The sequence below is a fragment of the Phyllostomus discolor genome, chromosome 1 (genome assembly GCF_004126475.2).
Source record: "Phyllostomus discolor isolate MPI-MPIP mPhyDis1 chromosome 1, mPhyDis1.pri.v3, whole genome shotgun sequence".
Lineage (NCBI taxonomy): Eukaryota > Metazoa > Chordata > Mammalia > Chiroptera > Phyllostomidae > Phyllostomus > Phyllostomus discolor.
In genome coordinates, this window is record NC_040903.2 from 105,161,135 (window position 1) to 105,184,694 (window position 23,560).

The window sequence follows — 23,560 nt, forward strand, 5'->3', positions numbered from 1 at the left end:
GCTAGCCAATGCCCCGTCAGTTTTTCAGGCAAAAGTAAGATACCTGGGAGACAGCTCCCCGGACAGAGCACTTGCGGGTTAATCAGAATTTGGCAGGCTCAAGTAACGAACAAAGTTTTATAAACAAGGTGAAAGGGCAAGCGATGAATGCTCAACTGGAGGTTTCAATTAAGGGTCGGAAGGCCTGGAGCCACCTGGATAAGTCGTGGAAGAGGGAAACACTGGTGTTCCCAGCAGAGCTCACACGGAAGCTGGCTCCGGATGCCCAGCGCTCCTCCCAGGCTGCTCCCTCCCCAGGCCTCCTGGGTGTTTGGATGGTGGCCGTGCCAAATGGGTGTGGGTTATTTTGAAGGTGGACGTGACCGCCACTGAGGGGAAGGAACGCGTGCAAGGCAGTGGCAGTGCGAGTGAGAGATGGAGCAGTGGGAGGGATTCGGGCAGGAGCAGGAGGGTTGCTGGGTGCAGTGGGTGGGGTGAGGCGGAGTGAGCTGGTGGAGGAAAAGAGAAAAGAACGCTGAGGCGTGGCTGGAGGAAGTACGCCAGGTCTCCAGTCTTGCAGCGTCGCTTGCTGGTGGGACAGCCAGGTGAGCCCGAGATGCTGCTGCACTTGAAGTTGGGGCTGCCGAAGCCGTTTCTGTTGCCGCTGCTGCTGCGGCTCCTGAGGCCGCTCGGTGCCTCCTCCCCCGGCGTCCTAGCTGCGCCCGCGCGAACCGAGAACGTTGTGGAGCTGGACTTTTCCACTGAGCAGCCGGTGCACCTGGTGAGCCCCGCCTTCCTGTCGTTCACCATCGACGCCAACCTGGCCACGGACCCGCGGTTCCTCACCTTCCTGGGGTAAGCGCAGGCCTGCGGGTCCCTGTGCCCTTGTGCCCTCTCCTGGCTTCCTGACATCCCTGACCTCCTGTACAGTCACTCGCCTCCTCTCCTCTCCTTTGTCTCTTGCCACACGGAAATTCTCTGTCCCTCCCTCCGCCATCTCTCTCTGCCTCTGTCTCTGTCACACCCTCCGTACCGCTCGTTCCTCCCGACTTCATTCATTCATTCAGTGAGCGCCAACCAAGGGGCAGGTATTAAGGGGAAATTTAGGAAAGAAACTTCCCAATTGCCCAGCAATGCGCCCGGAAGAGGGACCCGGGCAAGTGTACCGGAAGGGCTGTGAGCGCTTGAATTTGCTAGCAGCACCGTGTGGGACAAATAAGATTGTGGACCGTTTAGGCTTCAGTCGCTTAACTCTGTTAAGAAGGGTTAAAAAAAATTTTTTTTGAAAAGTCAGTTGGAAAAAATCTCAAAGGACAATAAGCTTACCTACTCCATATGTATCTTTTAAAATTATACACAAAATATATTATGTATATTTTAAATAAACTTTTAAAGAGCAATTTTAGGTTCACAGCTAAATTAAGCACAAGGTACAGATTTCCCATATTATACTTTTTTAAAAATCTAAATATAAATAAATGAGACCTGGGAGACTATTTCAGCACCTTACAGAGCCTTAATAAAAAGATGTCTCCAAGGTGAGGCTACAAAATGTGACACTGCTTTATCAGCTATAATTCTTTTCTCACAGGAGAAAGACCAAACCTGATTCACTGGCCAGTGCAGGTTCACTGGCCTCTGCCCCAGGGGTACAAGCCCATCCCAAAACAAAGAGCTACAGGGACATTCCCAGGTCACCTAGGCCACTCACCTAAGTCATGAGAGCCTCCAGAGAAAGCCACACCTCAACCAAGCCAGACAGCTGGGTATCTTGCCATTGCCAAACACCTACATGCTGTCCTTCCTGTGCCCACACTGTCAGCTGCCATTACTAATTTCAGTCATTTATTCTGCAAATAAAAGCAGGTAGCCCACTGGCTAATAGGTTGATGGTCAGACTACCTTGGCTTCATTCCCAGCTCTGCCAAAGCTGGTTGGCTTAGTTTTTACTGGTTGCTTGGCAACTCCAGCCTCAATTTCTTCACCTGTAGAATAAAATTTTCTCACAGGATTGTAATGAGGATTTGATGACATAACAAATAAGTACTTAGCAGAGTGTTTGACACAGAATGTTCACAGTTTAAGCTAACTTCTTCTAGGAAAATGGCAAGTATTTGATAACCACTCACCAGTTCTTGTTGTATCTTTTGATCATAGTTAACCTCCATCTTTCCACCTGTGGCAGGAGGGGGATAATTTCTTGAGGAGGAGTCTCCATTTTTTGCCCTTTTTCCTAGGGATAGGAATGTGATACAGGCAGTAGCTTGTTGGGAGACTCTAGATTACCCTGGAGAAACTCTGAAGTATAGGGCTACATATCTGAGGACCCCAAGCTTAGCTCTGGAGGGGCAGGGAGAGATGATAAGGGGAGATAGGGTGTGAGGTACTTGAGTGAAAACCAAGGGACTATGACCACTTACTGAAATGTTAGAACTCAGTTAGTCTCAGTTAGAATAGTTTCTATTCTGCTACTGCTGTTGCAGCCTCTGCCCAACCCCTCCCTCAAGGAAGGGCATTTGGGGATACCTTCCTGGAGAAACAGGTCCAAAATGAAAAAACCTATAGTATGACTTTTGGGGTCCAAATCACCCTGCAGTTAAGCTAACCAATTTCCTAGGACCCTCAGCCCCCTACACACTCAGAACTTCCAGGCTGCCAAATTTAGTGAGGATGATACCTTCTCCTCCTCTTAAACCTATCTCTTAAAATCCCGTAGCACTCTTTCTTCCTCTCTGACTTCCACCTTTTTGTTAAAGGCTAGAGGATAATGAAAACCAAAAAGGCCTAGCATGCAAAAGATAGAACTATTTTTTGGTTTGTTGAACACATTGTATTCCTCTTTATATGGGCTTCTCTCCAGGGCTGGCTTCTGGCCACTCTACATTCCTTCCATAGCAGAGGCTATCTTCAATGCCTGCTCTCCAGAAGCATCTGCAGTCACTCCCATACTACTCCCAGGTGAGGCCTAAAAGACTGCAGCTCAGAGAGATAGGAGCACCCTCTCCTTCTCATCTAAAACCTGCTTCCAAAGCAGGATCTGAAGATCCAGTCCCCCATGATGGTTAGCACAGTGCCCAGAATGTCCTGGCCATCTCAGAATACAACACTAAGCTTAAAAATATTTGTTTAAGGCAATAGAGTAAGATATGGACTTAAAAAAAAGATTGTTGGAAACAAATTGAGATGGTTGATACAGTGAAAAGAAGCACTGACCTGACAATAGAAGAATCAGGGTCTAAACCTCTGAGGTACTTCCAAGGAGGCCTAACAGAAAATAGGCCTCTGGCATGGTTCTGTTTCCCATGATGGCAGATTTTTTTCTTTCACATTTGCAATTAGAAAACATAGAGTACACAGAATGTAAATGCCAATGATAGAACAATATAGAATTTTAAAGGACCATCTTTTCAATTTGCCTTTTTCCCAGAGGTAACTAATCAACAAACCAATCAAAAACTTCCTAAGCCTGACTCTATGCAGAGCTCTCAAGAGGCCCTGGCCCTTAAAGATGGGAGAGCTGAAACCAGCACTGCTCAATAGGCATAGAATGTGAGCCTCATCTGTGAGCTACATGTGTAACTTTAAATTTTCTAGTAGCCATGTTAAAAAGAGGTAAAAAAAAAGCAGGTGAAATTAGTTTTAATAATATATTTTATTTAAATAAAATAGTATTTCAACATGCAATTAATATAAAAATATTAATAAGATATTTCACATTCTTTTTCAAACCAAATCTTCAAAATTTGGTGTATATTTTATACTCACGGCACATCTCAAATTCAGACTAGCTACACTCAAGCACTCACAGCCACCAATGGCTAGTGGTTACGACATTAGACAGTGCAGTCCCCATTTCAGTCAAGCATGATTCACTAGTACCAGGTAAAAACAGCACTGAGTCAGTGACAGAGATTCTGGTACTACAGAGGAGCACTGTGGTGCTAAACAATGACAGCAATAACAGTTGTGCTTGCTTTTCATAAGGATTTGCTTAAGTTTGGCAAAGTTCATCACTTTTTGCCAATCTGATAAATATTTATTAATAATAACTTTTTTATTGTTTTTATAACATTTTTTATTTTAATTGTTGTTTAAGTACAGTTGTCTGTTTTTTACTCCCATCCCAGGCCACCCACTCAGTGCTCCCCACCTCCCTTCCATTTCCACCCCCCGCCCCTAGTTTTTGTCCATGTGTCCTTTATACTTGTTCCTGTAAACCCTTCCATTTTTCCCTTAAAATTCCCCTGAAATTCCCTCCCCTCTTCCCTCTGAACACTGTCAGCCTGTTCTCTGTTTCAATGTCTTTGGTTATATTTTGCTTGTTTGTTTGTTTTGTTGATTAGGTTCCTGTTAAAGGTAAGATCATATGGTATTTGTCTTTCACCACCTGGCTTATTTCACTCAGCATAATGCTTTCCAGTTCCATCCATGCTGTTGCAAAGGGTAGGAGCTCCTTCTTTCTTTCTGCTGCTTAGAATTCCATTGTGTAAATTATCAAAAGTTATTTAAAGTATATTTTATTGATTATGCTATTACAGTTGTCCCATTTATTTCCTCCCGTTTATCCTCCTCCACCCTGCACACCCCATCCCTCCAAAAATTCTCTCCTTTAGTTCATGTCCATAGATCATACATATAAGTTCTTTGGCTTCTCCATTCCCTATACTATTTTTTTTTTTAGTGTATGAACATATTTTTTTATTGTTGTTCAAGTACAATTTTCTACATTTTCCCTGCACCCTCTCCACCACCCCAGCGCTCCCTCCCTCCCTCCCCCATTTCTACTCCCGCCTTGTTGTTGTTCATATGTCCTTTATAATTGTTCCTGTAAACCTTCACCCTTTTCACCATTACCCCCTCCCCTCTCCCTTCTGAACAGTGTCAGCCTGTTCTCAATTTCAATGTCTTTGGCTATACTTTGCTTGCTTGTTCGTTTTGCTGATTAGGTTCTTGTTAATGATGAGATCATTCCCTGTACTATGCCTAACCTCCCTGTATATTTTTTACCTACCAATTATGTTTCTTATTCCCTGTACCTTATCCCCTGTTCTCCTCACTTCCCCCTCTGTGCTCATAACCCTCCAAGTGATCTCCATTTCTGTGATTCTGTTCTTGTTCTGGTTGTTTGTGTAGTTTGTTTTGTCTTTCCCTTTGTTTTTTTATAGGTTCAGTTGTTGATAGTTGTTTGTTGTCATTTTACTGTTTGTAGTTTTGATCTTTTTCTTAGGCAAGTCCCTTTAACCTTTTGTATAATAATGGCTTGGTGATGACAAACTCCTTTAATTTGACCTTATCTGGAAAGCTCTTTATCTGCCCTTCCATTCTAAATGATAGCTTTGCTGAATAGAGTAATCTTAGATATAAGTCCTTGCCTTTCATGATTTTGAATACTTCTCCCCAGCCTCTTCTTGCCTGTAAGGTTTCCTTTAAGAAGGTTGCCTGTAAGAAATCAGCTGATAGTCTTATGGGCACTGCTTTGTAGGCAACTCTCTCCTTTCTTCTTGCTGCTTCTCTCTTTATCTTTAATCTTGGGTAATGATGTGTCTTGGTGTGTTCCTCCTTGTGTCCAACTTTTTTGGGATTCTTTGAGTTTCCTGGACTTGCATGTCTATTTCCTTTGCCAGCTTGGGGAAGTTTTCCTTCATTATTTTTTCCCATAAGTTTTCAGTTTCTTGCTCTTCCTCTTCTCCTACTGGCACTCCTATGATTTGGATGTTGAAATGTTTCAAGTTGTTCCAGAAGTTCCTAAGCCTTTTCTCATTTTTTTGAATTCTTGTTTCTTCATTCTGTTCCAGTTGAATATTTACTTCTGCCTTTTGTTCCAAATCATTGATTTGAGTCCTGGTTTCCTTGGCTTCCCTGTTAGTTGCCTGTATATTTGGGGGGTTTTTTTTCACTTTATATAGACTTCATTTCTTCCTTTTTTGGGGGGCCATACTCAATAATTTCTGTGAGCATCCTGATCACCAGTGTTTTGAACTCTGTATCTGATAGGTTGGCTATCTCCTTATCACTTAGTTCTTTTTCTGGAGTTTTTATCTGTTCTTTCTTTGGGGCCATATTTCTTTATCTCAGCACACCTGTTACATAGTAAGGGGCAGAGCTTTAGGTATTCACCAGGGCAGGGCAACCCACGTCACTGCGTTGTGATGCAATTTGTGGGGGAAGGGATCAGACAGGAGCAATGCTGCTTCCTCATCCTTCATCCCAATTCCAGTCATTTTCCCTGATACCCACAAACAAATTGGACCCTCCTGGTGCTAATTCCAGGTGGTTGGGTTTGTGTATATTGTAGGACCCCATGGGTACCTCCAACAGACTCTTCTGTAAGACTGGGAGTTTCTCCCACCCACCACAACCCCCACAGGTTTTTATAGTCAGAGGTTTCTAGGCTTTATTTCCCCATGTTGGAACCTTGGGTTGTGCAGTCTGTCTCATTGTCCAGTTGTTCCTCCCCGTTTATGTGCATGCAAATGTGGGACCACTCAGTCCTCCAGGTACCACTGCACTGCCTTACTTGCCCAGTCCACCAGCCACTGCCTTGCCATGCATCCTTTCTACCCCAGCTGCCCATCCCCACACCTCCTACCAGTCTAGATGAATGTTTCTTCTTTAACTCCTTGGTTGTCAGGCTTCTACACAGTTTGATTTTCTGGCAGTTTTGGTTTCTTTTTTGTTTTAAATTGGTTGTTGTCCTTCTTTTGGTTGTGTGAGGAAGCAAAGCATATCTACCTATGTGTACATCTTGGCTGGAAGTCACAAGGTTTGATAACTGATGTTGGAAAGGGCCATAGGCCCTCTGTGTACCTGTTGCTGACAGGAAAAAAAAAAACAACAAGAAAGACAGAGAACCTAAAACAATCAAAGTCTATAGACATACATAGACTCACATTTTCTGACTTCTAAGAATGTCAGAAAATGTCAGACGTACATTTTCTGCCTCTGACTGAGTGCTCATTCCTCTCTTCCCTCATACACCTTCCTCTGAGTTCCCTGGAGTCCTTTGCATATCAACCATGTTGTTCTATCCTCCTCACAGATAGTCCAGCTACCTCCTTGCCCTAGCAGAGCTGGACTCTTCTTTGAAGACCCAGTAGAGACGTAGATGTGATTCCTTCTCTGAAGTAGCCCTTTGGTGTAGAAGCTGGGCAATCTCCCATACCACAGCCCTTTTCCCATTGCCCAGTGCAGCTTCTAGTCAGCTGCCACTAGTTTTATTGGTTTGTTTTTAAATTCCAGAGAAAGAGGAAGGGAGAGAGAGAAAAAAAAAAACATCAAAGTGAAAGAAACATTGATCCATTGCTTTTCATATGTGCCCCAACCTGGGACCAAAACCATGACTTAGGCATGTGCCTTGACCAGGAATTGAATCCATAATTTTCAGTCTACAAGACAATGCTGCAACCAACTGAGCCACAGTGGGCAGGGCAGTACCCACCAGTTTGAATTCCAGGCTGCTGTGGTTTAAGTCCCTATTGTGTTGGTATCTTGGGCAAATTACTTAGTCTCCTTTTGTTCAGGTTCCCTGTCTATAAAATGCAGATAATAAGGAAATTACCTCATTGGGTTGTTTTGGGATTAAATGAAATAATTTATGTCAAGTGCCCAAAATACTCAGTCTACACTAACTTGGTGCATGCTAAAGATGATTGTCATGACTGTACTATGAGGTTCACTGTCTGCATGTTTGGCTCACATCCTCTCCTTTTTGTCACCATGCACTGCTCTGCTCTGCTCTCAACTCACTTTTTATTGATGGAAGATGGGCCACTGATCTCAGCTTCCTCTCCTCTCCCACACCCCATCATCATCCTGGATGACTTCAGATGCCCTCTATTTCTTCACACCCACATTTTCTTTAAGAGAGAGAGGAAAAAAAACATCAATTTTCTTTGTTCCACTCTATTATGCATTCACTGGTTGATTCTTGTATGTGCCCTGACTGGAGACATACAAAATACTCAGTCTACACTAACTTGGTGCATGCTAAAGATGACTGTCATGACTGTACTATGAGGTTCACTGTCTGCATGTTTGGCAGAGCCCACAACCTTGGTCTATCAGGTCAATGCTCTAACCAACTGAGCTACCTGGCCAGGGCTAAAATAACCTTCATTCAGTGCTGTACTGGGACCAGCTTTTACCAGTTTATAAAAGTGTGCATCTCTTTTCAACTCCACCAGTGACATCAACACTGACAGCTTGAAATCAGCCCTAATGGAAATATTTACATTATGGAGATGGGCAAACACTAAAAAATAAGACACTTTTTTTCAAGGAGCCAGCTTACTAGCACACACTGCTTCACTCCGCTTCAACTACCTAATGCCATGGCCATGCCTTCACTCTTCATCACTTTCAACATCTAAAATCTTAAAACCTCCCATGCTTGGATTCTGCTCCTCACTCTCTTAGCTCTTTCACTCTGTGGATCTGACCACAGCTATTTTTTTTTAAGTACCTTCTCTGAGCAGCCTCCTCCTGTCTCTGCTTCTTCTATATCTGACTTTGGCTTCCTGATTTATCACATGAATAGCTAGTGTGGTAACATCCACAAACCCCAGCCCCATTGTTCCTGCCAAAACCCCAAACCTAGCTTACTCTAACTATATTTTTTTTCTTTGGAATCTATATTTTCTTTCTTTGGAACCTATTGGAATCTAAAGTCTAGAAATGGAAAATGTTAACTAATCATGAATTGTAATGCATATTAATAAGCCACCATAATGTAATTACCAGCCTCATTGGCCACCCTCTATAGCTGAGCTACAGAGTTCTGGGGGGTGGAGGGGACTCTGCCAGCCACAAGGATTGATGTTATACTGTAAAGCTGTGGCCTCCAGACTTACTTAGCCCTTAGTGCTACTTCTTAACTCTTCATTTCCCTGATTTTCTCACTCTCCACTTCCTTCAAAATTCTGAGCATACCTCCATTTCCTAACTCTTAGCCTATGACCATATTTCTTTTTCTCAAAGAAAATGAGGTCAGTAAATAAGAACTTCCTTTTCTTCCTACCATCAAACCTACCAGCATACCATGGCTATGTCCAGCTTTCTTCCCTTGTCTCTTCTTAGACCAGTTCTTATAGCTCTGCTCCAGATCCTGTCCCCACCTGCCTCCCCAAGGACTTGGCTCTATCAGTAATCTCTTCTTTTCCCTGGATCTTTAACCTATTTGTTTTTATTGGATCCTCCCTCTCAGCAACACTCTCAAGGCTTTCCTCATCTCAGACTCCTCTCTGCACATGCACCTCTGCAGTAACTGCCCTCAATCTCTCCTCCCCTTTGCAGCGTTCCTTACTGCCCATTCTTTCCTGTTCCTCCCTCAGGATGTGCCCATCAGTACATTACAATATCAATCTCTCCAACATCATCAATGACCTTCTTTTATTGCAAAATCCAATGAACAACTTCGATCCTTATCTTTTTTGGTCTCTGTCATGGGTTGAATTTTTGGGGGCCCTCCCATGTTGAAGTCCTAACTCTTTGTACTTCAGTATGTGACCTGATTTGGAAGTAATATCACAGCAAACACAATTAGTTGAGAACTGGTCATACTGAAATGGAGCAGGATGTAGTCCAATATGACTGATATCCTTATAAAAAGGGGAAATTTGGAGACATGCACACAGGAAGAATGTCATGTGAAGATTAGATTTATGCTAGTACAAGAGGCTACCAGAAACAAGGAGAGAGGTCTGGCACAGGTACTTCCCCAGTAACTTCAGAGGGATCATGGCCTTGCCAACACCTTAATTTCAGATTTCTAACCTCTAGAACTATAAGACAATAAATACCCCTCGTTTACAATACCCAGTTTGTGGTACATTGTTACTGCAGCCCTGGCAAACTGTTGGGAGGATTTAGCAAGGTTGATAATTGAAACACTTTTTCACTCCTTTGGGCCTGTGTCACATCCATTTCTGAGGGTTTCCCCACTTCTCTAATTGTTCTTCTCCATCTCTTTCTCTAGCTTGTCTTAAATGTTGATGTTCCTCTGCCCTTGTCATTTCACATAGTATCTTGAGTGGTCTTACCCACTTCCATGGCTTGAGTTACTTCCATGGCTTGAGTTACTTCCGTGGCTTGAGTTACTATTCATGCAGTGTTATGCTAGGAAATGTTTAACAACTGGCTCTCCAGGAGGAGGGGAAACTGCTGTAGGCTTTTAAAAAAAATTCTGTGTTATAAATAGTCCCACCATGGCCGATCTCAAACTGTCAACAGCTTAACAACTGATTCTCAAACTTAACAATTGGCTTCCACAAGCTGGTACGAGCCAGTACAAGCTGGCACAAGCCAGTACAAGCTGGCTCCAGTACACCTTGGCTTTTGTGTCAGACATAAGCAACTTATTTTCACACATAAGGTAATATAAATGTATCCACAGACACGTCTTTCCTCTAACAAACTGCTCCAGAAATGGAATATCTGCAGCCATGTTTATGTATCCTTTTGTTATTTCCATGCCACTGTAGCAGTGTTTTTTCCCCTTTCTTTTTCCTATATATGATGAAAATATCTTTGATCAATTTTGTTTTTATGACATGTTTTGCAGCTGTTTCAATCTGGTTTTTGTCACAGGACATCAATATTGTATTCTCAAAACAAAAAAATGTTCCATTGCAAAGGAAACAAACGAAAAGGTCCTGAATACCAATGCTTCCAAACACGTGATTTCTCTTACTTGGCAGGAGCCATAGCACTGGGTTTTAATTTTGTCCAGAAAACAGCCTTTGTCTGGTCCCACTTGCCCTTTCAGCAAGCTGGACCCAATTGTTCATTCATTTAACAAATACTAATTAAGTACAAGCTGTGTGCCAGGTGCTTACCTAGATGGTTTTCTAGGCACAATGGAAATTCTGATGAGCCACACATGTAAGGTCCCTGCATTCACACAGCTGACATCAAGGATGGGTCTTGGATAGATAGTAAAACAAGGAAACAAATAAGGAAGCTAATTTTAGAGAGCAGTGAATGCTGTGAAGGAAATAAAGGTGGGGTAACATAACTGAGAGTGACTCAAGATGGTAGAGTCCCTACTACTGGGACCTAGGCTCTGGTACTCATACATCTGACCCTGGCTGTGCAGATATATGTCTTGTGATGCCACAGTGCCTTCTACCTGGTGCTAGTTTTCCCTCCACTTCCCAGAAAGCCCAGCCTCCCCCCAGCTTACAAATACCAGCTACACAGATTTAAATGAGCTTCCTCTATCATTAAAAACAATCAAAATATCAAGGACTAGAATCAGTGTCTGGCAGAAGGCTGTGGAATAGGATCAGCCTGGAGTGACCCTGAGGAAGTTCCTTGTATCAGTTTTAGGGCCATGTCTCCACACCTGGGGGCTGGGGTTATTAGTCACTGACTCTTAGACTGAGGACTCTCCATTCTATACCTCACCTCTGTGTCTCCTGAACTCCAGACATACATGTGCAAGGGCCTGATGGAAATGTGTTTCAGTCTGCTGAAAGAGTGAGTGTTCTATTGGCATCTCAAATTCTGCAAAACCAAGTTCCTTCACCTTTATCCCCAACTTCAATCTATCACCTACTCTTCATCTCAATAAATGATATAACCTTCTTCTGAGATGCTTCCCAGGGGTAATCCTGGACTCTTCTCCAATATTCAGTTAAGCACCAAATCTGATATTTCTTCCTCCATATGTATCTTGAATTACCCACTTCTCTCCATCCCCTCTGCTATTACCTTACCTCAGCCCATTACATTCTGTCTACATTAACATGACCATACTCTTGGTCCTTCTGTCCACCTATTTACACTGTAGCCCCAGGTTCTTTTCTAAAACAAAAATCTGGTGAAGACACTGCACTGCTTTAAATCCTTCCATGGCTCCCCATTGCTCTCACATAAAGTTGGAACTTTTAGACATGGTGGCCTACAGGCCTGCAGTGATACGGGTCCGCTCCTTGCCTGTTAACCTCTCCCAGCAACTCCCTGGCCCCAGTGTCTAAGCTCCAGCCACACTTGTCAGCTCTTCAGTGGTGTCGTATATTCTTCTGCCCCTGGTTATTGCAGACTTTCCCTGACACCTGAAATACTTCCTTCAATCCCACTTCACTATCTCTGATCCGGATCAGATATATTCCTTTTGAATGTCTAAAAGTGAAGCCAGTTCCCCTGGAAAACCTCTAACCACCCTTACCCCCAGCCCAAAGTCTGGGTTAGGATCCCCTGTATGTTCTCATTGCCTGTTTACTTGTTTGTCTATATCTAGGCTATCAATTACATGAGAACAGCAGCTATTTCTGTCTTGTTTGCCATTGTACCTCCCAAACTAGCATATGCCTGGCACGAATTGGACCTGCAATGAATATTTATTGAATAAATTAATGGTGGCTATATTTCCTTTAAGTATCTTAGTTTCTTTACCTATTCTTAAAAAAAAACAGTAACACACACACAAAACCACCTTGTATAAATTAAAATATGTACTTATTATGAAAACTGGTAAAATACAGAAAAGCAATAGAAAAAAAAAGAGTCCATCATCCATCTCATCACAAAATAATAGTCATTGTTATCTCATTCTTATATATTTTTTTCATTGTTGAAATCACATTGTGTCTACAGTTGTTCGTATTATTGTGGTAAAATATTGCAAACATAAAATTTACTTTTTTAAAGTGTGCAGTTCACTCGCATTAAGTATGTCCGCATAGTTGTGCAATCACCACCACCACCCATCTTAGAATTTTCATCTTCCCAAACTGAAACTCTGTGCCCATTACACAATAGTGCTCTATTTCCCCTCTCCACAGTTTATTTTTGTTTGGGATTGTAGCAAAGTGGAATCGGCTGTCTTCAAAATCCTTACTTAGTCCAAGTGAGCATTTCCATGTATTTTCTAGGGATTTCAAGGATCCCATGGTAGATGCAATCCTTCCTAGAGTCCTGGTGCTGTCAGGTGTTTTTCAGGACAAGTTCCAGGTGAATGACATTTCTGCAGTCTCACTTTGTGCTGTACTTCCTTGTGCCAGAACCCACATATGTGTAGGGGCCCATGAAAATATTTTAAGTTCTATTAAGATCCAGAGAAAATGAACTTTTAAGTCAAAGAAAATGTTTTAATATATAATATTAGTATATTTGTCTTTAAATAAATAAACAACATTATAAAGTATAATTTAAAATGCATTGTTTATGGAGGAAGAGGCTCATGATGGAAAAAGTGCCTACATAATACAGTAAAAAGCTCTCAAGTTACAAACAAACAAAACAAAAAAAACGATGAGGAGAAATCGCTGAAGCTTTGAACGCAGGTGATTTATCTTTTGGTCAATTTCCACCTCTTAATAAAGAAATCTTTCAAAATATTAACTGTATATAATTAAGCAGGAGTACATCTTAAAATTTCAAATTTTAGGTTAGGTCTTTAATTCCTCAGAGGTTTGAAGTTTTAGCTTCCCATTGCTCTCACATATCTCAATATCACAATGAGATATTTTTCCTAGAATGATTTTTTATTTGAAATAATTCCAGATGTAAACTAAACACAGGCCAATCTGATAACTACACAGCATTGATTTCATGTGTTTAAAGAGTATTCTAGAAAGCAGTGTGGCCAGGAACACAGGTGTGACACTTAAGAAATCTAGGGCAGGGGTCCCTGTCACCTGGGTCTTCTGTTTTCTTAGTTTTAGTCACTTAAAGATTCATGACATCATTTCTGAGGAAAGGTATAATAAATCATTCCAATTCCATTCTGTAGCACTTAATACCATTCTGAGCATTTAATAAGCATCTGTTAGGAACATTTTTGTTGATGAGATATGCATTTAGAATTGCTCAAATTGGAGGTATCAATGGCATGAATTAGAATTCTTTTATGTAATTCTAAGTTATTTGACTTAAATTCTAAGTTATTTGACTTAAATTTAAAAGGTTGGTTTTCCTTGGGAAGGGGATGGTTAGGGAAAGGAGGAAGAATCTTATCATTCATGAACTTCTCTGGGAAAATAAATTTTTGAAGACAGTCTATTTTTGAAAGAAACACAAAGTCATCTTTTCTGTACTTTCCACTCTCTGTCTCTTTCCTCCAACAGTCATAAATGATTATGTTTTTTGAAAGTACTGAATGCTATCTTACTTGTCAAGTTAAAAATATAAGCTTTAGCCAGAATCAGAGCTCCAAGCTGCCTCCAGGTGCCTGGAAGGGCAGCCTTGCAATTAGAAAGGCTCAGATAGAGATGATTCATCCCTTGTAGCAGTATGACCTCTCCCTCCAAGCCCTGTCCAACTAGATATTGAGAAACAGGTTCACCAAGAGAGAAGGGAATAAACATGTTTGATTGGATTGGCCTGAGAAAAATCATTTTAATTTCTTGCTTCTCTTCTTCTTATTTTTTAATAGCTTTATTTTAATTATTGTTCAAGTACAATTTTCTATCTTTTACTCCCATCCCAGCCCTCCCACCCAGCCTTCCCCACCTCCCTTCCATTTCCACCCTCCCTAGTTTTTGTCCATGTATCCTTTATACTTGTTCCTGTAAACCCTTCCCCTTTTCCCCTGAAATTCCCCTGAAATTCCCTCCCCTCTCCCTCCTGAACACTGTCAGCCTGTTCTCTATTTCAGTGTCTTTGGTTATATTTTGCTTGTTTCTTTGTTTTGTTGATTAATAGTTCTCCAAAGCTTCAAACTTTGGCCAGAGGTTTGTCTCCTGCGTACCTGAGATTTGGTGGCTCCAAGACAGACTTTCTCATTTTTGATCCCAAGAAAGAGCCAAGCTTTGAAGAGAGAAGTTACTGGCAATCTCAATTCAACCAGGGTAAACCTTTTTAAAGATTAACCATATATTTTCATTAACTTCAGTAGGTCCTGGACATTCAATAAGAGAATTAGGGCTCCTGACTGACCTGTGGAGGCACCCACACAAAAGAAGGAAGCAGTGGACAGGCTTCCTCCTCCTGATGTTTTCATGTAATGTGACACACCTCACAAAAAAAGATGTGCTTGGGCACAAATGAGAGTTAGTTGTGTGTAAATAGAACAATGATAACAGCTGGAAGAGCTATTTAGAGGGAACTATAGGTAGAAATGCCTCAAACTAAAGAGAGTATTTCCAGCCGAAGGCACAGCAATGGATTTGAAACCATTTTATTCTAGAAATAGAATGTGGGTGAAAGGTATAGGAAGAGGATGTGAGATATATTCTGCTTCTAAAATACATTTGAAGACTTAACTTATAGGACAGTGGTTCTCAAACTTTGTTGACTACACTACCTGGAGTAAGTTTTAATATTTGGATACCTGAGCTCCAACCTTGGTTCCAAGTTTAGCAAATTTCTCAGGTACTGTATTTTGCTATGTATAATGCACCCCCATGTTTTTAGCACAAACTTCCAGGACAAATCTTTTGTTTTAATTTTTTAATTCAATTTTTGTTTATTTACATTTAGATACTTGGATTTTGTATTGTAAAGGAATTTTAGCATTTATTTTTGAACATACGGATACCGTTATTGCTTTCTAGAGTTACACTTTTAATGCATAAGCATAAAAAAAAGAATTAAAAACATTTATATACTTACAGAATTAGTATTTTCCATGTAAAATGTGCATCCTTGTTTTTCCCTCAAAAATCTGTGCAAAAGGGTGCACATTATATATGGCAAAATACAGGTAATCCTGATATGGGAAGTCTGTTGGCTTCACTTCAGAAACCTGCCCTGGGAAGCCACGAAGATTTGCCACATGTTTTTCATTAACTGCTATACAGGCGTCAAATGGAAGTTGAATCATTATCTTAATAATTATAAAAATATGTACTTTGTTGAATGATAATATGTAGAATTTATATATTAATGAATAATATTTCATTTTTCACATATTACATATTTTCCTGCTGTTTATTTTCTTTAGTTAGCAAGTATGTAGAATAGTTGCCCTATAATTGGTTCAAAATTGATAGAATAGTAATTAGAAAAAATGAAAAAAAGCAGGAGGGTTCTCTTGGAACAGTGCTTTGGAATAGTTTATGTTTACACTTGGCCCTTTCCCACCAGTCATAATGCGTTCAGAAGGTCTCGTAAGTTTAGACCAGAAACTGTCCTTTGCTCATCAATTTTCTTTATTCTGTTTTGGGGGTTGGGGGAGGGGTGGAGGACACTGGAATCATCCAAATGCCTCTGAAACATCCTTTGTGAGCGTAGGGATGGAAAAGGCACTGGCTGCCAGAAAGCCAGAGTGTGCCACTTGCCAGAAAGGAAGTCGTTGGTGGGTTAGCCAACCCTGGCAGCAAGTGCCTGGCAGCCCTGCTGTCTTGTGATAAAGCACAGTCTGCCTGAAAGGACACTGGTGGATTTTCCAAGTGCACGTGTTGTGGTCTTAGAAGCTTTGAAGATACCAAATTTGGAAGAAAAAAGTCAACATTTGCTGTCCTACCATTGTGGCAAAAAGATATTGCCACAAATCAGTTATAGTCCATGTAAAACAAGTTTCTATGTATTTTTGAAGGTGAACCTTAGGAATACTGAACTATGTTTTCTTCAGAGAGGTTCTCTGGTGATTTCAAGTTTCTGAGGATCTTTCTGGATTGTGTCCAGAAATGGACACAATGACTTGAGGTTGTGTCCAGTGTTCCTGTGTCCAGTGTTTGGCCAATGTTTCTTAGGAAACCTGCCCTTTGTTTGTTCATGATAACTGGTTAGCCAGCAAACTTGACTTTATCTACCTAAATAAATGTAGGGGTTTCAACTTCATCACTTTGAAACAGTTATCCTAAATTGTCTTTCATTTGCAGATATTTGCAAATATGGATTCATCCCTTCTGATGTAGAGAAGAGGTTACAGTTGGAATGGCCATTCCAGGAGCAATTACTACTTAAAGAACAGTATTACAAAAGGTTCAGGAACAGCACCTACTCAAGTAAGAAATGAATGGCACCCTGCAAGTGTCCCAGCCCCCTAAACTATTTGGAGCTTGAACACGAATTTGAATCTAATGAGCCTTACAGCAGTATGAAGCTGCATAATACTAAAATGTTATTAAGACTTAATGGGAAATCTTGAACCCAAAACTTCTGGTGTGTGGGGGGAGGGTTTCTTCACCTGCCTTTACCTGTTAGCCACACAGTGAAATATAGAAATCATTTACTCACAATCTAATAATAATCTTAGTTTCTCTGAAGAACTAGGAAATCAGGGAAGGCATGGATACATTCCTCATGTAAAATACAAAAGTATAAAGAGCAGAATGTGAAAACACTCACACTTTGTTGTCCATTCTCTCTCCCCTCTAAGAAGCAACCCCTGTGAAGAGTTGGTGTATCATCAGGCTGGGGAATCCCGGGCCTCCACAGATAGGCTTGGCCACCAAGCAGCTTTCTCTTTTTCTTTCCTCTGTGGCTTTGCAAACACAGGAGAAACTCACTAACCAGAAATTTATTTCCATTCACTGAACCAGTCTTCAAAATGAGATGATGCTGTCACACAGGGCTTTGAAGCAACTGAAACAAGCAAGCCTTGTTTACCTATAAAATATATTATTTTCTGAAAGTTCACATTTTATACTCACATAAGGGATGATTTGCCCCAGACCTATGTTAAGGGAACAACCTACTCAGATAGTCTAAACTGTCTTCTTTTGACTTCTGAAAAATAAATGATCTTGAAGTTAATTTGGATTAGTCAGCATTTCTTTTTTAAGTATATTTTATTGATTATGCATTACAGTTGTCCCATCATTTTCCTCCCTTTTATACCCCTTTTCCCAGTACTCCCATTCCCTCCAGCATCCCTCCCCCAGCCCCTTAATTCGTGCCCATAAGCCGTACATATAAGTTCTTTGGCTTCTACATTTCCTATACTATTCTTAACCTCCCCCTGTCTATTTTGTACCTGCCAATTATATTTCTTATTCCCTGTACCTTATCCTGCATTCTCCCCCTACCCCCTCACTGGTCATAACCCTCCATGTGATCTCCATTTCTGTGATTCTGTTCCTGTTCTGGTTGTTTGCTTAGTTAGTTTTGTTTTTCCCTTTGTTTTTTTAGGGTCAGTTGTTGATAGTTGTGAGTTTGTTGTCATTTTACTGTTCATAGTTTTGATCTTCTTCTTTGTCTTACACAAGTCCCTTTAACATTTCATATAAGGGCTTGGTGATGATGAACTCTTTTAATTTGACCTTATCTGGGAAGCACTTTATCTGCCCTTCTGTTTTAAATGATAGTTTTGCTGAATAGAGTAATGTTGGATGTAGGTCTCTGCCTTTCATGATTTTGAATGCTTCTTCCCAGCCTCTTCTTGCCTGCAAAGTTTCTTTTGAGAAATCAGCTGGTAGTCTTATGGGAACTCCTTTGTAGGTAACTCTCTCCTTTTCTCTTGCTGCTTTTAAGATTCTCTCTTTATCTTTAATTTTAGGTAACTTAATGATGATGAGCTTTGGTGTGTTCCTCCTTGGGTCCAACTTCTTTGGGACTCTTTGGGCCTCCTGGATTTCCTGGAAGTCTATTTCCTTTGCCAGATGGGGGGAGTTTTCCTTTATTATTTTTTTCAAATAAGTTTTCAATTTCCTGCTCTTGTTCTTCTCCTTCTGGCACCCTAATAATTCAGATATTGGAACATCTCAGGTTGTCCCAGAGTTTCCTAAGCCTCTCTTCATTTTTTTTGAATTCTTGGTTCTTCTTTCTGTTTCAGTTGGATGTTTATTTCTTCCTTTTATTCCAAATCGTTGCTTTGATTTCTGGTTTCCTTCCTGTCACTGTGGGTTCCCTGAATATTTTTGCTTTATTTTACTTTGGGTAGTCTTCATTTGTTCTTTCATTTTTCAACCAAGCTCAGTAAGTTCTGTGAGCATCTCGATTACCAACGTTTTGAATTCCACATCAGATAGGTTGGCTATCTCCTCATCGCTCAGCTCTTTCTGTGGAGTTTTGCTCTGTTCTTTGATTTAGGCCATATTTCTTTGTCTTGGGGCTCCTGTGAAGTGTAAGAGGGCGGGGCCTTAGGTATTCTCCAGGGCAGGGCAACCCTCTTTGCTGCGTTATGGTGCTTTCTGTGGGGAAGGGATCAGAGAAGGAACAATGCAGCTTGCTTGCTGGGCTCTAGCCCCACTTTCCAACAAACTCTCATGTGGGACTGGGAGTTTCTCCCACCATGGCAACCCCTACCATGGTCCACAGTCAGTTTTGAGTCTCAGTTTCCCATTCAGCCAGCCCTACCTGCATTGTCTGCTGCCTGGCCCCAGGTTTTCTCAGTCTGCCTATCTACCCCATCTCCCTCCTACCAGTCTGGTTGACTGTTTCTTTAATTCCTTGGTTGTCAGAGTTCCATGCAATTTGATTTTCTGGCACTTCTGGTTGTTTATTGTTTTAGATTGATTGTTATCCTCCTTTTAGTTGTGCAAGGAAGTGAAGGGTTTCTACCTATGTCTCCATCTTGGCTGGAACTCTGATTACTAGTGTTTTGAACTCTGTAACTGATAGGTTGGCTATCTCCTCATTACTTAGTTCTTTTTCTGGAGTCTTAATCTGTTCTTTCATTTGGGCAATATTTCTTTGTCTCAGTGCTTCTGTTATGTGGTAAGGGGAGGAGCCTTAGGTATTTGTCAGTGGGTGGGTTGTCCCACCCACTTCCCTGCATTGTGGCACCATATGTGGGGGAGAGGTCAGACAGGAACAATGCCGTTTGCTTGGGTCTCCACAGCTTTTAGTCACTTCCCCCAATACTCACAAGTGAATTGGGCCCTCTGGTCTTAAGTCCCAGGTGGGTGGTTTTGTGTACATTCTAGGACCCAGTGGTCTTTTCCAACTAACTCGCCTGTGAGACTGGGAGTTTCTCCTGCTGCCACTGCCCCCACAGGTTTTTACCACCAGAAGTTTTGAGGCTTTATTTCCCCATGCTAGAAACATGGGTTGTGCAGTCTGTCTTGTTCCCCATTTGTTCTTCCCAGTTTATCCACACACAAATGTGGGACTACCCAGTCTGCCAGCCACTGCCATGACGTGCATCCTCTCCACCCTAGCTGCCTATCTCCGCCCCTCCTACCAGTCTGGATGAATGTTTCTTCTTGAACTCTTTAGTTGTCAGACTTCATACAGTTCATTTTTCTGGCAGTTCTGTTGCTTTTTAAAAATTAGTTGTTATCCTTTGTTTGATTGTGCAAGGAAGCAAAGAATATATACCTTTGCCTCCATCTTGGCTGGAAGCCAGCATTTGTAAAAGTACATTATTGAAAATAAATTATCTTTGTAAGATTTTACTGTACATTATCCAGATTTCAGTGTATTCCATGGATTTTTAATTTTTGTGTTTTTTATATATAAGATACAGAATAAAACACAACACATAAGAAATCAGAAAATATGTTAGATGCTAATAGATAATGTAAGATAATGTAGTTCTCTAAATTATTTTTTGCATTTTAAAATGAGGGAACTCCTCTGATACTTTAATAACATGATCTATGGTTGAACAGAATATGGCATAAGGAAGGGCCATCTCTGATCCCATTAAAGGGATGATGGAAGTACAAGAGACCTACAGCAGTAAGATCTCATTTGCAATAAATCTTTATGGTGTAGGCCTGCTAGGAGAACACCCCACACCATTAAGTAATCTATAGGTTCCCACTTTTTTATTATGTTAAACATTTTACCAGTTTATCTTCAATTTTCTTAATTAAAAAGTAAAGGCTTGATATCTCACATGATCTTTTGAGATCCAAAATGGTAGGTTTTCAACATTTTTCCTGCCTGTAGGACTTGGACCTTCGTAGTTCATCAGGGAAAAATTTCTTTGTTAACTACATAGTAACATGAGTATAACTTTAGCCACCCTCTTGGCAATGAGAAAATATATAATAAATACAGATAGTTTATTTGTATTTATAAACATTTGATTTCTCTTTTGAAATGTTCTATTTTAGTCTGCATGACTTGCAAACATATAAATAGGAACCTACTATGTTTATTTTGGCTACAACTCATTACCGTGATAGTATCTCAGAAGCCAGTAAGAGTTTCCACCCACTGTTCCGCATCCATAGCTGAAGTTGCTAATACCTGAGCAAATTGGGCTGGCATCATACAATGGGAGAGACAGCAAAAGCCCATTGTGGCAAAGACACTTTGCTTAGTTAGTGGCTTGTATCCATAAAAAAGGTTTCCTAGAAGATACAGGTAAGTTTTCTAATTCTAGTACCCATTGCTGGTGTGTTTCACTTAAGCAGAAGATGACAAAAACATTTGTCATGAGAATATAAATTCACACTGTAAACCTGTTAAGACAGGAAAGGAAGAAATGTTACGGGTGTAATTCTGGATGTGATTTCAGAAAGGAGGACTCTCTTATTAAACTAATCACATTTAATGAGCTGATTCTTGGCTCTTTTTCTCCACCTCTCTTCCTCATTACTGCACTACTCCACCCCACCAACCACTGTTATGCTGGATGCTGGACACACCTATACAAATGTGTGTCAGGGAAAGTCAGTGACAATTTTTAATGTTATCTAGATCCCTTTGTCCCAGGTATCTTTTCATGCGCTCCTACACAAAGAGGGAAGAGATTGGATAATGATCAAATGTTGGATAATTAGGTATGAGTTTTCTTATTGTTCTTATTTTGAGGAGTGAGTAGGCTTTTTTTTTTAAGTAGATTTAAACTCAGTAATTTAAACTCAGCCCTCATGCTAGGAGATGTTACTGTGTTATAGGGGGCAGATAATAGAATTTCAAGCTATATACTATCCAAGTCATTTGGAAAAATGAATGGTGGAAGAGTAAAGCATGAGTTGAATAAATATTCTAAAATGCAACAATTTCAAGTTTTTTGAAAGTACCATAATCACCCCTCTCCACCGCACTCCACCCCACCCCTGACACCCCTTCCCAGTCATTTAGACTGTAAGAAGGAGAGTGGAGTCCGGAGCTCAGGACTTATGAGTCCTGACCCAGGACACTTTCTGCAATATGTAAGGCTAAAGTATAGCTGTGACTAAGGTAGTTCCAGGACTTTTATAACAGACCATAGCAATGACACTGCCACTGAAGACCTATGTGACATTGAGCAAAGCACTTCATTTCTTTGGGTGTCAGATTCCTCATAGAAAAATGAGGGTGGAGGCTTGGGAGGACCCAGTAATTCCAAAGACCCATGCTGTCTGAAACTGTGGTTCTAAGATCCAGTGGAACACTGGGCTGCAGGACTCAGAGAGCTTTGCACACCCGGATGTCTATAACTCTGATGACAGGCAGCAGTTTTGAGGAAGTGGGTGACACAGCAAACATCGAAAACACCCAAAATACTTGCTTAAACTCATTTCTGCCTCTCAGTCTTAATCAGCAATATTAAGTCCAGGGTTTCACTAAGAAATCCAGGCTGAAGACCTAGGAAAAAACAAAAAAATACAAAACCACTTTTAAGAAGAAAGGGTATAAATTTGCCAGATAGACAGACATTTATTTTTTAAACTAGGAGAATTCTAGGGTGAATTTCTATTGAACAAATGACTCTAAATACACATGAAAATCTAAGAATTTCTTTAGCATATGATAACTGATTTAAAGAAAATGCTAAAAATTACATGTTGCTACTCTCAAAAAGTGATTGTAGACTAGCTAATAATTTAAAAAGCTGAGTTCAAAAGTTTTCAAACTTTTGTGGCACTTTAGTGACTTAGTAAATTTTTTTCACAGCATATCTAGGCCCCCCCAAATACCTAAGAGTTTCAATTATTAAGCTGCTACTAGGTTACTAGGTCCTAACAGCCTGATAGTAATAATTCTCATCATGTCCAACAGATGTTGATGTGTTTCCCTTGCAAATTTCAAAGATCCTGCCATGCCCCTGTGAGTGGGGTTGACTGAATTTGGATAAATAATATTTTTTTACTGTATTTCTCAAGCATTGCATAGAACATACACTAAAAATTATTCATTATGAATCTGAAGTTCAGTTTAACTAGATACCCTATGTTTTTATATATATTTATTAAATTTAGTGGATGACATTAGCCTATAAGATTATGTAGGTTTCAAGTGGATGCTTCTATGGTACATGATTTGTATCTTGCCTTATGTGGCCACTACCCAAAGTCAAAGCATCTTCTGTCACCATATATTTGGCCCCATTTACTATCCTCCCAGCCCCCTTTTCCTCTGGCAACCACCATACTGTTGTCTGTGCCTATGAGTTTTCACTTGTTGGTTATTTTTGTTTATTCATTTGTTGCTCTCAGTTTTATATCCAACATATGCATGAAATCATGTGGTTCTTAACTTTTTCTGTCTGATTTATTTCACTTAATATGATATTCTAAGGTCTCTCCATGTTGTCTTGGATAACATGGCATCTGTCCATGATGCCTTGTATTTTTATTTGCTAAATCTGATGACCACACCAGTGAATTCACTGTGCCTCTTCAGGATGCCTTGGTACACAGTTTGGAAACCGTAACTCTATAGCCCTAGGCAAGTTTTTTAATGTAAAATTCTATTCATTTAAAATTAATAAATCATATGCATGAATTTTTCAAAAATGCTTTAAATATAATTAAATTTACGATAATATTCTATGACAGGTTTGTAAGTAAAGATACTTAGATTATGAAGAGTAGGG

The 23,560-nt window shown here is 40.6% G+C and overlaps 1 protein-coding gene across 2 annotated transcripts in view; it reads left to right on the plus strand.

Annotated features, from left to right (window-relative positions):
- Positions 1-464: 464 nt before the first annotated feature.
- Positions 465-23,560, plus strand: part of HPSE (heparanase) — a 48,719-nt gene continuing 25,623 nt past the window's right edge. Inside the window, exons 1-3 of one of the 2 annotated variants that reach the window (XM_036027161.1) lie at positions 465-834; positions 14,623-14,768; positions 16,743-16,868. In XM_036027161.1, the coding sequence (XP_035883054.1) occupies positions 596-834; positions 14,623-14,768; positions 16,743-16,868 (511 nt within the window). In that variant the 5' untranslated portion in view covers positions 465-595. The remainder of the gene's footprint in view (positions 835-14,622; positions 14,769-16,742; positions 16,869-23,560) is intronic. The other variant, XM_028506252.2, reaches the window with a different exon arrangement.